Genomic DNA, 15,496 nt, shown 5'->3' on the forward strand with positions numbered 1-15,496 from the left:
ACCCGGCCCGCGACCCCCGACCTCCCGCGCGCCCCGCACCCGGCCCGTAGGCCGCCCCGCCGCGTACCGTGCCGCTCGCTTGCTGCGTTTTCTCTCTCTCTCTCTCTCTCTCTCTCTCTCGCCGGCCTCCGGGCGGGCACCGGAGACCCCGCCGAGGCTGAGGCTTGTCAAGCGGGCGGTGAGGGCCCGGCTGCGGCCTTCTCGCCATGTCCTCGACCCGCGACAACAGCGGTCACTTCCCCTTGCACCTCCTGGTCTGGAACAACGACTACCGGCAGCTGGAGAAGGAGCTGCGGGGCCAGGTGAGGGGCGGGGCGGGGGTCCGCCCACGGTGAGGGGTGGGGGGAGTCAGGGGTCGCTTCGAGCCCCTGAGCCCATCTCTAGCCCTCTGCCTTCGGGGCCCCTCAGACCCCTTCTTCACCTCTGCAGCCGTGGGACAGTAATAGTAGGACGTGTATCGGAGTGCTTACTGTGTGCCAGGCCCTGTGCCGAGGGCTTTATATACCATCTATACTGCCTTTCCAACAGTCCTAGGAGGTAGGTACCTTTATTACATTTGCCATAGAAGGAAACTGAGGCTCTCAGAGCTTCTGTGCCTTGCGTAAGGTCGCCCACCTAATAAATACCAAGTCGAGATTTTAACTCCGGCCGACTGGCTCCAGAGTGCACGGTCTTAACAAATTAGGCTCCACTGCCTCTCCCAAAGAGGTGAGAGCAGCACGCACCGCTCACCCCCACCCCCCTCCTCCCAACCCTTTTTGTATGAAAGGGCTTGGTTGGGGTTTGGAGTCCAGGTTCTAACTCGCCCTGTGACCTTGGGCAAGGCCCGTTCCCTCGCTGGCCCAGGGAGGCTGATGATACACACCAAAGTTTGAGAATCTCTGGTGCACAGGGTTCTTAAAATCCCTCTGGTCCTAAAGTGCTTTGATTCCTCGTCTTTTATTTATTGCCTTCTCTTTAAAGCAGTGGTTCTCAATTGGAGGTGATTTGAACACGCACCTCCTGACTCCCAGTGGTAATGCATGGAGACATTTTTGTGTTACAAGTAGGGAATGGGAGCTACTGGGATCTTAGAGGTAGGGATCAAGGGCGCTGCCCACCGTCCTACGCTGCACAGGACAGCTCCCCGCAACAGAATTATATGGCCCAAAATGTCAGTAGTGTTTTGCTTGAGGAACCCGGATGTTAAAGGCACCTCAACAATTCTGGGAGTTATTGGTGCAGTCAAGTTACAAGCTCACGTACTTAGCAGTTAGGGTAAGGATTTGTACTTTGGTGTAACTCTTGTTGACTTCATTTTATCCAGTGTGTTGCTTAAAAAATCTGTTGAGCACCCACTGGAAGTCAAAAGTTGCTCTTTTTTCATTTAAACCCTCTGTCCAGACAGAATAAACTTTTATTGGAAGAGTCATTGGTCTTAATTAGATCATGCCCCCAGAGTAAATGACTCACCATTAGGTGTCCCGGTATACCTGGTGAGTTAATTCCCTTTCTGTTACTGGACGTGGCCCAGAGGGAATCCTCCATCACTTTGCTCTCAGCTGAAAGTGTCTCACCTTGGACAGTTGAAAAATGACCCAGGCAATCCTGCTGTGTTTTGCATCTGCACTTCCTCAGTATTGGGGCTACCCCCAGTTTCTTGTGAAATAGTGAGATAAAGTACAAAGAAAGTCCTAGAACTAAGCTCCCTTTTGCTGGACAATTTTGTCATTATCATTAAACCACATACTTTTTCAACACTGATTCCTGAAAACAGCAGGCTTTCTAGTCATTGGAGATGAAGAAAAGAGTTTGAGTGCCGTGCAGTTTTTCTCTATAGAAAAACTTGTTTGATAAGAACACAGTGTCGGTTATAGTCTAAAATGTGGTAGGGGCGCCCGGGTGGCTCAGTTGGTTGAGCGTCTGACTTCGGCTCAGGTTCATGAGCTCGAGCCCTGCATTGGGCTCTGTGCTGGCCGCTCAGAGCTTGGAGCCTGCTTTGGATTCTGCATCTCCCTCTCTCTGTGCCCTTCACCTGCTCATGTTCTGTCTGTGTGTCTCTCTCTCTCAAAAATAAATATTTAAAAAAATGTGGCATAGTTATCTCCTCATTCTGTAAGCTGTGTAAAAAAAAAAAAAAATGTCCATTGAAAGTTCTCTGTGCTTCTTCCCTTGAGAAATGTTAAGCACATTCGTGATGAGAGAATTCTAATTTTGCAGCAGATTTTCCTGGAGTGAACTTGTACTGTCAAGGGAGTCAAAGGAACAATACTCATTCTTGCTAATTATTCGGTTTTGCCTCTGTTACCGGTTATCACTGTAGACCATTTCCCAGTATACCAGTTTCCTCTGGATAAGAGGTAGTTAAGTGTATTCATAAAGAACATCTTCCCCCTGAAAGCTTGACTGTCATGACCACATCGTCTAATCTCAGTCCCGAAACTTGGCCACTGAAGGGGTCGAGATGGGGCTGGCTGGCTTCAAGGGTGTGTGTGCTACCTGTGGTCAGCAAGGGCCTGTGCTTGGTTTAATGCTCTGCTGTCACTGTCATGAAATTCCTCATTATTTTTTTTTTTTTGGAAAAGGAGCCTTGCGTGTTCATTTTCTGCTAGGCCCTGCAAATTATGTAACCGGTTCAGGGTTAAGAAGTTGAACGTGGCCCTCATTAAAATATGTGACAGGAGATACTTCGTTGCTTTCTTATTTGTCAGGCTCTCTTGATGATGCAACAGCTTCCTACTTCTGTGACTTAAAGGCAGTTCTGTTAAATGCTGATTACGTTGTGAGCCTGGGCTAGTTATTCACCCTTGCTGGATTGTTTCATCTGTAAAAACAGGGAGAGTAGCACTGCAAGCCTACTCTTTTGCCAGGCACTGTGGCAAAGTGCTTTACATGCACTTTTAGATTTGATTCTCACACCGAATCCCCTGGAGTGAACGCTATCACGATCCCCATTTTACAGATAAGGAGACCAGATGAGGTGGAGAGGCTCAGTTGCATGCGTAGCCAGTGGCTGCACCAGGGTGTGGACTCAGAAAGCTGGACTCTGCCCTAGTGCTGTATTCTTAACCCTTCCATTCTACTTCTTTCCATAAAAGTACCTCCATTTCACGGTTGTGGGCAAAAAGGCAGAGAACAGATCGGAGAGTGCGGCCACGTAGTAAATGGGAGTAACCTCCTGTGTCATCATTGCTGCTGTGATTCTGTTTCTTTTCTGTATGCTCCAGTTTTTCTGCAAGGAACCTATACTGGGTGCATAATTAAAAACAAAAAGTTCCTGTCGCCCAGCAGTACAAGCAGCTGTTTCACTTGGCGTTTCGTTTGCCAGAAAGCCTCTGCTGGCCGGTCCTTCATTCCTTCCATCCCACGAGTGAGACTTGAAGCAGGCACACGGGTGGCTGTAAGAATTGTGTTTTGTTCTAAGAGCAGCAGCACAGAAAGAATCAAGTTCATCCAGAGGAAGAGGACAGGCACGTTTGTGAGTGTGTGTGACTCAGCCCCCACCCCGAGGTCTTGCTGCAAGCCGGAGTGTGGAGTTTGCCAACTCTGCAGTAGTTTTAGGCTTTCCATGTTGGCTCAGCAGAAGCACTTTATTAAGTGCCTCTTAACGCATCAGCTCTCTGGTCTTTAATATTCAGTGGGGCCTTGAAGTTGTGCAGTGGAGATGATTTGTGTCATGGTTATGATGTTTGTCATTTAGGTAGAGAGGTCTGTGAAACATCTCCGGCCTTCTTACAGATGCTGGGAGAATGAGCAAACACTTAACAGGGACATATGTAAAGGTCAGCAATGTACCTTATACGTGTGGCGGGGTGGGGGGGGTACCCAGGACCCAGTAGGGTGGAGGGTGGCAGATGAGGCCCAACTCAAGGGTCAGCCCCCAGTTGGGAAGCCAGCAGGTGAAAGCCCACCACCATCAGGGCAAGAGGAAGAGGATGTTCTAGGCAGCAGCAGTACTCAGAGCTGAACAGGGAGCCACCCCGGGGTTCTCGCCCCAGTCTACGGCAGGCCAAGTCGGGCACTGGGTGCACATTCAGGTTGGCGCCTGTTGGCTGGCATCCTGCCAGGAGCCAGGCATCCAAGATGAAGAGCTAGCCTGCTCTCGGGTGCTCTCCCGTGGCCCTGGGGGCTCAGGCTCACCGGAGGGAACTACACCCATGGATACCATTTCCTGCCTGATTTCGGGTGGGGGAGTCAGTGTGGGCCACAGCTGCAGAGGACCAGGGCAGTCTGAGATGCACAGGAATGAGGGTGGTTGACTCTTGAGAGAATGGAAGGCCAGTTAGCAGCCTCTTCCCGGAGGCCCTGCAAGAGGTCACAGTGAAAGTTTATGAAGCACTTGCTTCATGCGAGGTGCTAGGTGCTAGGTGCAGTGGGGAGGCCCAGAAGGTTTGAGAAATTCACCTGAGGCCGGTCAGGGCCTGGAAGCGGGCCTGTCATCTGGCTCTGCAGCCTACACTCAAAGCTTGGCCTCTTCCTGCCTCCGGAGGGCGGCAGGATGTAAACAAGGCTTGGAGCAAGCAAAGTTAGTGGGCTTAAATTAGCACATAGGAAGGAGATGTGCAGAACTCTCATTCCTGTTCCTCTTTGGGGGAACTGTTATAATTTAAAGAGGTGAACATTTTTAATTTGGTACAGTTCATGATTGAAGAAAGCTAAAGGAAAAACCAAAGTGATCAGCTTCCAATGTGAATTCCAGTTTAATTCCAAAAGCTCTCGCCCACCGAGCTAATGTCGTTGGTTGGAGACCCTTATATTAACTGTAATGAAATTTGAACAGATCCCTGTTAGGGAGAAAGTTTCAGCTTATATGAAACTCCATATGTGGGTGTATGATAATAAGAGCTAATTCTTAGTGCTTCTACGGGGTTAAGTATTGTGCCCTAACTCTTGTAAGAACTCTGTAAGGTAGGTGTTTTTTATTGTTCCCAGTTTACAAGGGAGCAAACTGAAGTCCAACCGAAATTAAGCAATCCGTTAAACAGTATACAGATAATAGGTTAGTTGTGCGTATTACATAAAGCACATACATACGTAGGATTTTTTTTTTTACGTAGGTTTTTGTTTAAACATCTTTGTTGAGATATAATTCACCCATTAAAGTGTATCATTCAGTGGTTTTTAGTATATTAACTGAGTTGTGTCACCATCACCACTATCAAATTCCAGAACATCTTCATTACCCCAAAAAGAAACCCCATCCCCCTGAATCACTCCCGATTTCCCCTCAGCTTCTTCAGCCCCAGGCGACCTCGAATCTACTTGCTGCCTCTATAGATTGCCTATTCTGGATGCTTCCTACAAATGGAATCATACAGTATGTGGCCTTTTGTGTCTGGCTTCTTTCATGTAGCACGTTTTGGAGGTTCATCCACATGTGGTATTTATCAGTACTTCATTCTTTTCTATGGCCGAATAATATTCCATTGTCCGGGTGTACCACATTTTGTTTATCCATTTACCAGCTGATGGATATTTTTGTTCCCCCCTGCCACTATTTGGCTATACGAATAATGCTGCTATGCACATTTGTGTATAAGTTTTCATATGAGTGTGTTTTTCTTTTTCTTGGGTAAATACGAGAGGAATTGTGGGGTCATATGGTCACTCTATGTTTGACTTTTTTTTTCTTTTAACCCACACTTGAGTTATTTTTTTTTTTTTAGTAAAATTTTTTTTTAACGTTTGTTTATTTTTGAGAGAGAAAGAGAGATCAGGAGAGGGGCAGAGAGAGATGGAGGGGACACAGAGTCTGACGCAGGCTCCAGGGTCTGGAGCTGTCAGCGCAGAGCCCAACGCGGGGCTCAAATTCACGAGCTGCGAGATCATGACCTGAGCTGAAATGGGGTGATTAACCAACTGAGCCACCCAGCCGCCCCTATATTTGACATTTTGAGGAACTGCCAATTGTTTTTCCAAATTGGCTGCACCCATTTTACATTCCCACCAGCAGTGGATGAGGGTTCCAGTTGCTCCACGTTCATGTCAACACTTGCTAGTCTTTATGACTGCAGTCATCCTAGTGGGTGTGCAGTGCTACCTAACTGCAGTTTTGATGGACATTCCCCTAGTGGTTAGTGAAATTGAATCTCTTTTCACGTACTTCTTTGCACTGGCATATCTTCTTTGAAGAAATGTCTATTCCAATTCTATTTTCATTTAAACATTGGGTTATTTGTCTTTTCTATTCTTGAGAAGTTAAGGTTCTTCATATATTCTGGATACTAGCCCCTTATCAGATAAATGACTTGAAACTATTTTTTTCCCATTCTGTGGAATGTTTTTTTTTGTTTTTTCCTTTTTTATGATATCATGTGAGGTACAAAAGTGTTCAATTCTGGTGAAGTGCAGTTTGTCTGTATTTTCTTTGGTCTCTTATGCTTTTGGTTTTGTATCTGATTAGATTTTACCTAACCCAAGGTCACAAAGACGTACTCCTATTTTTCTTCTAAGAGTTCTGTTGTTTTAGCTCTTACATTTGGGTTTATGATCAACTTATTTTTTTTAATTTAACTTTTTTAATCTTTATTTATTTTTGAGAAAGAGAGAGAGACAGAGCATGAGCTGGGGAGACGCAGAGAGTGAGGGAGACACAGAATGTGAAGCAGGGTCCAGGCTCTGAGCTGTCAGCACAAAGCCCCATGTAGGGCTTGAACTCATGAACTGCCAGATCAAGACCTGAGCTGAAGTTTGACACTTAACCAACTGAGCCACTCAGGCGCCCTTCAATTTATTTATTTTTTTAAGTTTATTTATTTATTTTGAGAGAGAGTGAGAGAGAGAGAGAGCGAGCAAGCAAGCACCAGCCGGGGAGAGGCAGAGAGAGAGGGAGAGAAAGAGAATCCCAAGCAGGCTGTGTGCTCACGAACCGTGAGATCATGACCTGAGCTGAAGAGTCGGATGCTTAACTGCCTGAGCCAGCCAGGTGCCCTGGGCTGATGATCAGTTTAGAGCTTAGTCTTGTTTGGGCTGCTGTAACAAAATACCATAGACGGCATAGTTTATACACAATGGAAATTAATTTCTTACAGTTCAGGAGGCTCTAAGTCCAAGAAAATGGTGCAGCAGATTAGGTGTGGTGGCTGGAGAGGGCCCTCTTCCTGGTTCCTAGCAGTAGCTTTCTCACTGTGTCCTCACATGGTGGGAGGGGGGCTGGCAAGCTCTCTGGGGTCTCTTTTGCTAAGACACTAATTCCACTCATGAGGGCCCCACCCTCATGACCTAAGCACCTCCCAGAGGCCCCACTTCTAATACCATCATCTTTGAAGGTTAGTATTTCAGAGCACATTCACATGCATCTACTGAGATGATAATGCGTTTTTTATTTTATCTTATTCTATTGATATGATATATTACACTAATCATCAGATGTTAATCCACCTTTGCATTCAGGATAAATCTCACTTGGTCCTGGTGTTGAACAGCTCTTTTTATGTGTTGCTAAATTTGTTTTGCTAATATATTGTTGAGGATTTTGCATCTATGTCAGAGGTAGTGGGCTGTGGTTTTCTTTTTTTGTGATGCGTTTGTCGTCAGGATAATACTGGGCTCGTACAGTGAGGTGGGAAGTTTTCCTTTATCTTCCATTTTATTTTGGAAGAGTTTGTGAAGAATTGATATTAATTCTTTGAATGTTTGGTAGAATCCACCAGTGAAGTGATCTGGGCCTGAGACTTATTTTCCTGGGAAGTTTAAAAATTACTGATTCAGTCACTTGTTAGAAATTGTTAAGATTTTCTGTTTTTTCTTCAGTCAGTTTTGCTAGTTTGTATCTGTCTAGGAATATGTGCCTTTTATTTAAGTTCTGTTACTCAGTTGGCGTACAGTTGTTCATAGTATTCCTTTTAAATATTTTGTGTTTCTGTAGAGTTGGTAGTGATATCCCCTCTTTCATTCCTCCTTTCAGTAACTGGAGTCTTTTCTCTTTCATTTCTTGGTCAAACTAGCTGAAAGTTTGTCAATTTTGTTGATATTTACCAAGAACCAATTTTTGGTTTTGTTGATTTTTCTGTGTTGATTTGCTATCCTGTTTTGCTAATTTCTACTTTAATCATCCACTGTTTAAAAAAAAAAAAGTTCAAAGTTTATTTATTTGGAAGGAGAAAGAGAGCATGAGTCAGGGAGGGGCAGAGAGAGAGAGAGAGAGAGAGATTGAGAGAGAAAGAATCTCAAGCAGGCTCCACAGTGTCATTGCAGAGCCAGGCACGAGGCTCGAACCCACGAACTGTGGGTTCATGACCTGAGCTGAAATCAAGAGTTGGATGCTTCATCGACTGAGCCCACCCAGGTGCCCCTGGCACAGTCATCCGCTGTTTTTTTTTTTTTTTTTTTTAATTTATTTTTTTTTCAACGTTTTTATTTATTTTTGGGACAGAGAGAGACAGAGCGTGAACGGGGTAGGGGCAGAGAGAGAGGGAGACACAGAATCGGAAACAGGCTCCAGGCTCTGAGCCATCAGCCCAGAGCCTGACGCGGGGCTCGAACTCCCGGACAGGGAGATCGTGACCTGGCTGAAGTCGGATGCTCAACCGACTGCGCCACCCAGGTGCCCCACATCCGCTGTTTTTAATAACAGTCACCATAATATAGTATTCTTCTTTCCTTCTCTCCTTTCAAAGGGGAAAGAGACACATGAGGCCCTTCAGAGCTACAATTAGCAAAATACACAATGTGCTGCTGTCCATCTCATACATGTGGTTTTACCTGTGGTTCGAAATAGGAAAGAGCCAACAACTTAGTGTATTTGGCTTTGATTTTACACATCATATCTAGTGGTTGCCCAGGAGCTTGGGTGTCAATCCTTAGTCTGAGATGTTAGTTTTGTTCTGGGTGTGACCTGCATTAGGTAGAATTTCCCCATTTCTGTGATAAATATTGTTAAGCATTTCCTGTCTGTCAGGCCGTGTCCTAAACCCAACACCTTTCCTGTAGACTGAACTTGTTCGGTGAGAAAACAGTCTATATAACAGACGTGTAAGGAAATAATGAATTTGCTAATTATTTCTTTCCTGCTAAACTTCAACTCGGTTAAAAGTCTTAGCTGTATTACTTTTTTAAAAACAATGATTTACTGCAGAGTAGAGACTAGGGTGGTGGAGGAAGGTAAGAAATATAACACTTGGATCTGGCCCTTTGGAATTCTCAGTCTTTGGTGAGATAGACAAGCCATACCCTTGGGAAAAGCCAGGGAATCCTGGGAGGTGCCCTGGGCCCCATGCCAGGAGATGTGTTGGTATTCCAGTGCCTGAGAGAACACTGAGGCCTGGGATTGGTCCAGGAGGACGTGTGTTCACTCAGCAGAATGCCTTCCGCCACTGCTGTTATTCCTCGATAACAGTTCCTGTCTTCACTGCAGAGTGGCCATGATGCAATTAGCGAAGCAGGGAAGTTCAGTAGCTGGTGGACAGCAGTTGCCTCGTTCTGCTTGCCTTCCTCCCCTGTGGCCAGTACGTGGCATGTTCTGGGTATCTGTGGAGGCTGCGTAGCAACTGGCATCTCAAATCAAGAGAAGGCACATCTTCTAAGAAGTAGATGGCACTTTTATATCCCAAAAGTCCCATGGCAGTTTACTGTGTCCTTGGAAGAACGTTCAGTGTCATCTTTGGAAGGCAGCATTCAGCGTTCAGACTGAGCTCCCGCCAGAGAAACTGCCACTTGGCTCTGGCCACCCAACGCAGGTGGCAGAGGGCGGGCCGGAATAGGCATAAAGAGCGAAAGCCAAACCGCTGTGTCTGGCACGGGGAAGAAAACCTTCAAGGGGAAATGGACCAAAACGGCATGTGCTTGTTCTCACATTTACCTATAAATATGTCCACATGCACGCCTGGCAGGTCATGTGTGTCACAGGACCCGTGGATGCTGCTACGTTAGGGCGCTTGGAAATCCGTTCAGAGTAATGAGAGTGGCGTTTTGGTGGGAACCCAGCTAGAGAATGTAATTTTATTCTGACCCAAATTATCTTCTGAACTTTCAGTTTTGCTTGAAGTCCTACACTTCCTGTTCTAGACCTGAGTGCTGACATATGCTTGAGAAATCCCCCATGTTCTGTGTCAGAGGGTGGCTGCATTTCATGAAAGCTCCTAGCCTTTACTTAGTCTTACTTTGAGTGCCGTTGAGAGCAAAAGATGTGTTTCATTATCTGAGGCTTATAGCCAACGTTTATTTATTAGGCATTTAACTTTATAGAAAAAGGAACTCAGTAGTTATCATCTTTATTTATAGCCAAATTAATATTTCAACCACGCCCATGTGCAAGCATTCATTTTCCTACATATTTCTGTAGTTAATGTGTAAATACTATTTTCTATTTTTATACTAAATTAAAAAAAATTTTTAAGCTTATTTATTTATTTTGAGAGAGAGCGTGAGCAGGAGGGGCAGAGAGAGGGGGGAGAGAGAATCCCAAGCAGGCTCTGCACTGCCAGCTCAGAGTCTGACCCGGGACTTGAACTCACGAACCGTGAGATCATGACCTGAGCTGAAATCAAGAGTCGGACACTTAACTGACCGAGCCACCCAGGCGCCCCGATTTTTATACTAAATTTTATCTCATAAACACATTTCCATGTTTTGATATAATATACAGTATACGATCCTGTAAACACTAGTGTTTACTTCACAGAATGTGGAGGCTCTGGATCCACGAGGTCGAACCTTACTGCACCTTGCTGTTTCTCTGGGACATTTGGAATCTGCTAGAGTCTTGCTCCGACATAAAGCAGATGTTACAAAAGAAAATCGTGAGGGATGGACAGGCAAGTATACTTTTAAAATCAAATTGAAAACCTTTTGTTTTGCTTTCATCTGAAACCAAACTGAATAAAGGCCAGTCCCAATTATAATTGTCCTCAGGTTATCTTTACCTTAAGACTCTTTCTCTCTTGGGACCAGGGACCGGGGTGAGTTGATGAGGGCCTTGGAGGCTTGCTGGCTGGCCTGCAGCACGATGGTCAGAATTGTGTCCTGGGCCAGAAGCCCTCAGTAGAGGGTGACTCCTATCCAGAAAGCAGCTCTGAGTACAAACCCTTGTACCATACACGAGTATGGAGGCCGGACTCCCTCTGAGGAATGTGATGTTAACTCCAGTGAATCTGTCAGCATAGGCAAAATCAAAAAGAAATTATGGCTAAAAGTAGCCTTTTCCAATGAAACTCTGGCATTTCACTTGACTGCAAGCTATCTATCATACTGTCGGTCAGAGTGATTTTATGTTGGCTGAACAAGGAGATGCATAAGCGCTACCTGCCCGATCCCCACGTGACCACAGTTGTGCGATCACACAGATAAAGCCAGCTCAGCTCTCTGAAGACACGCAGGATTTCAGAACCAGTGGGAAGAAAGGGGGTGTGGGGGGAGGATCGAAGTTGGTTTGATCAAGAGGCTACGAGTGCTGTATTTTCTTTTCACTGTTAAGAGCTAGCTATAAGCAGCCATGGTCATAAAAGTGAGGTGGGACTGTAGCCTCTGTGTCTCTGAAGAAAATGTTAGTCTTTGATCTGTAGATTCTTTTCAGACTGGCTGAGGAATTTGTCAGAGGGCATGAGACTACTGGGCGATGACGTTTCACCATTTTGGTTTCCAGTTTTACATGAGGCTGTGAGCACTGGTGACCCCGAGATGGTGTGCGCCGTTCTGCAGCACCGGGACTACCACAACACGTCCATGGCCCTGGAAGGGGTGCCTGAGCTGCTCCAGAAGATTCTCGAGGTATCCATAAAAATCTGACGATGCCATGATGTGGGTCAATTGCTGACAGCGTAGCCGGAGACACAATTGGACATCCACGTGTACCTTCGTGAGAGTTTTTCAGTCATAAACATGCTCTGTTTAATACCAAATAGTATTGTTGCTTTTCTACTAAATGTATGAGGTCTTTCACAAATTACGTTTCTGGGTCACTAGACCTACCCTTTTAAGTGCTACTTAAACATGATAGCTTAAGACAAATATACATCAACTAATTTGTCTGGGTGCTCGTCTTCTTAACAGTGGCCTTCTGAGCACAGGTCATCTTGAGGAAATTGTGATGAGCATTGGTTACTGTACCGGGGTTTCCAGGGCCCGTGAGCTCCGATGTCTGTGTGCACCTTCTCCTTGCCACACCTGTTGACTCCAGCCATTAGCATTTTTTGACTTCAAATCTGTTGGCTTCGTTTGTTGACAGCCCAGTGGCTTTTGGCCAGTAATGACAGTTATCTGTGAATTAAGGTTTATGGGCTCTGATACTCGAGGGTCATTTTTATAGCAGTTTGCCTCCAGGCTCATCGACCATTTTGCATGATGGCTGCCATTTTTCAGACAGTCTTTGTTACCTGCAGCAACGTTCTTAGGAGTCAGTTGTGCAATATTCTCAGGGCAACAGGAGACAAGAAAGGACCTGTGCCTCAATCTTCCTGTCATTTATTCTCCATTTAAGCACATGAGTGAGCTTCCCAAAATATCTCCAAAGATATTTGCCAGATAAGTCTGCTGCACAGCTTTAGTCAATATTTCTTGAGAAAAATTTTTCTTGAGAAAAATTAACAGCTCTGTTGAGGAAAGGAACAGTTTTGCAATGAGTAAGCCAATCACTGCCCGTTATCTGAGCACTCTTTTTTTTTTTTTTTAATTTTAATTTAAAATTTTTTTAAATTTACATCCAAATTAGTTAGCATATACTGCAACAATGATTTCCGGAGTAAATTCCTTAATGCTCCTTACCCGTTTAGCCCATCCCCCTTCCCACAACCCCTCCAGGAACCCTCAGTTTGTTCTCCATATTTATGAGTCTCTTCTTTTGTGTCCCCCTCCCTGTTTTTATATTATTTTTGTTTCCTTTTCCTTATGTTCCCCTGTTTTGTCTCTTAAGTCCTCATATGAGTGAAGTCATATGATTTTTGTCTTTCTCTGACTGACTAATTTCACTTAGCATAATACCCTCCAGTTCCATCCATGTAGTTGCAAATGGCAAGATTTCATTCTTTTGTTTGCCGAGTAATACTCCATTGTATATATATACCACATCTTCTTTATCCATTCATCCATCGATGGACATTTGGGCTCTTTGCATACTTTGGCTATTGATAGTGCTGCTATAAACATGGGGGTGCACGTGCCCCTTTGAAACAGCATACCTGTATCCCTTGGATAAATACATAGTAGTGCAATTGCTGGGTTGTAGGGTAGTTCTATTTTTAGTTTTTTGAGGAACCTCCACACTGTTTTCCACAGTGGCTGCACCAGTTTGCATTCCCACCAGTTTGCAGTGCAAAAGAGATCCTCTTTCTCTGCATCCCCACCAACATCTGTTGTTGCCTGAGTTGTTAATGTTAGCCATTCTGACAGGTGTGAGGTGGTATCTCATGGTTTTGATTTGTATTTCCCTGATGATGAGTGACATTGAGCATTTTTTCATGTGTCAGTTGGGCCATCTGGATGTCTTCTTTGGAGAAGTGTCTATTCATGTCTTTTGCCCATTTCTTCACTGGATTATTTGTTTTTTGGGTGTTGAGTTTGATAAGTTCTCTATAGATTTTGGATACTAACCCTTTGTCTGATATGTTGTTTGCAAATATCTTCTCCCATTCTGTTGGTTGCCTTTTAGTTTTACTGATTGTTTCCTTTGCTGTGAGCACTCTTTTTTAAAGACATATTTGTATGACACTCAAGCAAAAGCATTCCTAGAGATACTCCTTTTTCATGGGCTGCATGAATCCTTCCATGAAATACGAAATGGTTGTATGCATTGTTTTTAAACAGTTGTGTCTGGTGTGCAAAGACCAAGTGGGTTTATTGTTTTCTTATCTAACGTACCAGAGGAGGAACTAAAAACACATCTGCCCACTCAGCAAAACAGCAAATGACTTAATGTGGACTCACCCTCTTTTAAAAAATTCAGTGTAAAGGACTTTCTTTTCTTACCTGTATTGATCCATAGCAGTAAACTGCATTGTACTGTGCTCTCTGCTTGAAGGTGTAGACAGCCTGTGAATGACCTGTGTGCTCAGTGGCACCAGATGCTGTGGTAGACATTTTGTCTTTCAACAGTCTCCTTAAAACAAGCCCACCTTTTCTTGTGTGCTGCCCCTCAGAGGGCCTTTGTCCATCACTGGAATTCTGGTTTTACTCTAGGCTAGATCCTTGCCCTTCCTGTCCTGTCCTGTAAAAACTGTGACAAACCACGGGGGTGGGAAGGAACAGAACAACATCTGGGATTTCTAGCATTTCTCTTCTTGGATGGTAACTGCTGGACTTCTTAAGAGCTCTCCAAGAACCTTCTGTAAAAATTCCTGGCAGGTCAGGGGCGCCTGGGTGGCTCAGTTGATTGAGCATCCGACTTTGGCTCAGGTCATGATCTCATTGGTGGGTTCGAGCCCCACATCGGGCTCTGTGCTGACCGAACCTGCTTTGGATTCTCTGTCTTCCTTTCTCTCTCCTCCTCCCCACCCCCAACCCCCTCACCCCCTATGTGTGCACACTCTTTCTATGTCAAAAATAAATAAACATTAAAAGAAAATTACAGAATTCATGGTAGGTCAGAAAGTCATCCTAAACAGGGCTGCTCTGGTGGTGTAAAATTTTATAAAGCCAAGTACTAAAAGTTTAAGAGGAAAATGAGGGCAGAAGTCTCTTCACTGGAGGGAAAATCAATTTCCTGGGGAAGTGATGTCTGGCAGCCTCTTCTGGTTTCGAGGTCCAGTGAATATGAAGCACTTGCCAGCACACAAACTTTTACAGTCAAGTTCCCTGTAGAATAGACGGACTTGACATTCCTTTCTCGCTGCCCAGGACAGTCTGTTACCCACACTGCCTGGCAGTGCGTAAGCCCATCTTCCAGGCTCATCTTTCTGCTACTGTTAGGAACCAGACTCTCCTAAATCAGATTTGATTTTATCCCCCTCTAACCTTGTTGCCTTCAGTTAACTTTATTGACTGTCTAGACATATTTTATATCGAGGTAAAATATCAGCCTGCGTATAAAATAAGCACTTATTTTTGACGGGTTTGCATTTTATGTTTCTTCTTATTTTCTCTGTTCTCTCCTCCTCCCCCTCTAAAACCTCATTAACCCTTACCATGTTTGCGTTTAGTTTATAGCGCCAAGGGTCATTTACTTTAAACCTTTGTCCTTCAGGCTCCGGATTTCTATGTGCAGATGAAATGGGAATTCACCAGCTGGGGTGAGTGGCTCTGGGCTTAAAATTTATTTGTTTCCAGATGTATTGACCCTGAATAGAAGTTTATTTTTCCTTTCTAAGATTTTAATGTGTATATATTTTTAAGTCTAAGAAATGCATGGTAAAAAAATAAAGAAAAACCGTCACCTATAGTCTCACTTAAGCACAACTTAAGCTGTTAATGCTTTGGATGTTTTCCTTCTCGTTTTTGCCCCTACGCACAGAGATTTTTCTCCCAAGTATCTGTAAATATAATATAGAGACAGTTTTTTCTCCACTTTTTGTCACTTAATAGGAGACACTTGTCCATATTATTAGTTTTTTAAGATGTCACTTTAAATGGCTACAATTTTAGTAAGAAG

General features: G+C 44.6%; 1 protein-coding gene across 2 annotated transcripts in view; it reads left to right on the top strand.

Moving 5' to 3' along the window:
* ANKRD13A (ankyrin repeat domain 13A) overlaps positions 1 to 15,496 on the top strand; it is a 32,736-nt gene continuing 17,240 nt past the window's right edge. Inside the window, exons 1-4 of one of the 2 annotated variants that reach the window (XM_023241539.2) lie at positions 1 to 302; positions 10,601 to 10,733; positions 11,561 to 11,685; positions 15,092 to 15,137. In XM_023241539.2, the coding sequence (XP_023097307.2) occupies positions 207 to 302; positions 10,601 to 10,733; positions 11,561 to 11,685; positions 15,092 to 15,137 (400 nt within the window). In that variant the 5' untranslated portion in view covers positions 1 to 206. The remainder of the gene's footprint in view (positions 303 to 10,600; positions 10,734 to 11,560; positions 11,686 to 15,091; positions 15,138 to 15,496) is intronic. The other variant, XM_023241540.2, reaches the window with a different exon arrangement.

This window comes from Felis catus, chromosome D3 (assembly GCF_018350175.1).
Source record: "Felis catus isolate Fca126 chromosome D3, F.catus_Fca126_mat1.0, whole genome shotgun sequence".
NCBI lineage: Eukaryota > Metazoa > Chordata > Mammalia > Carnivora > Felidae > Felis > Felis catus.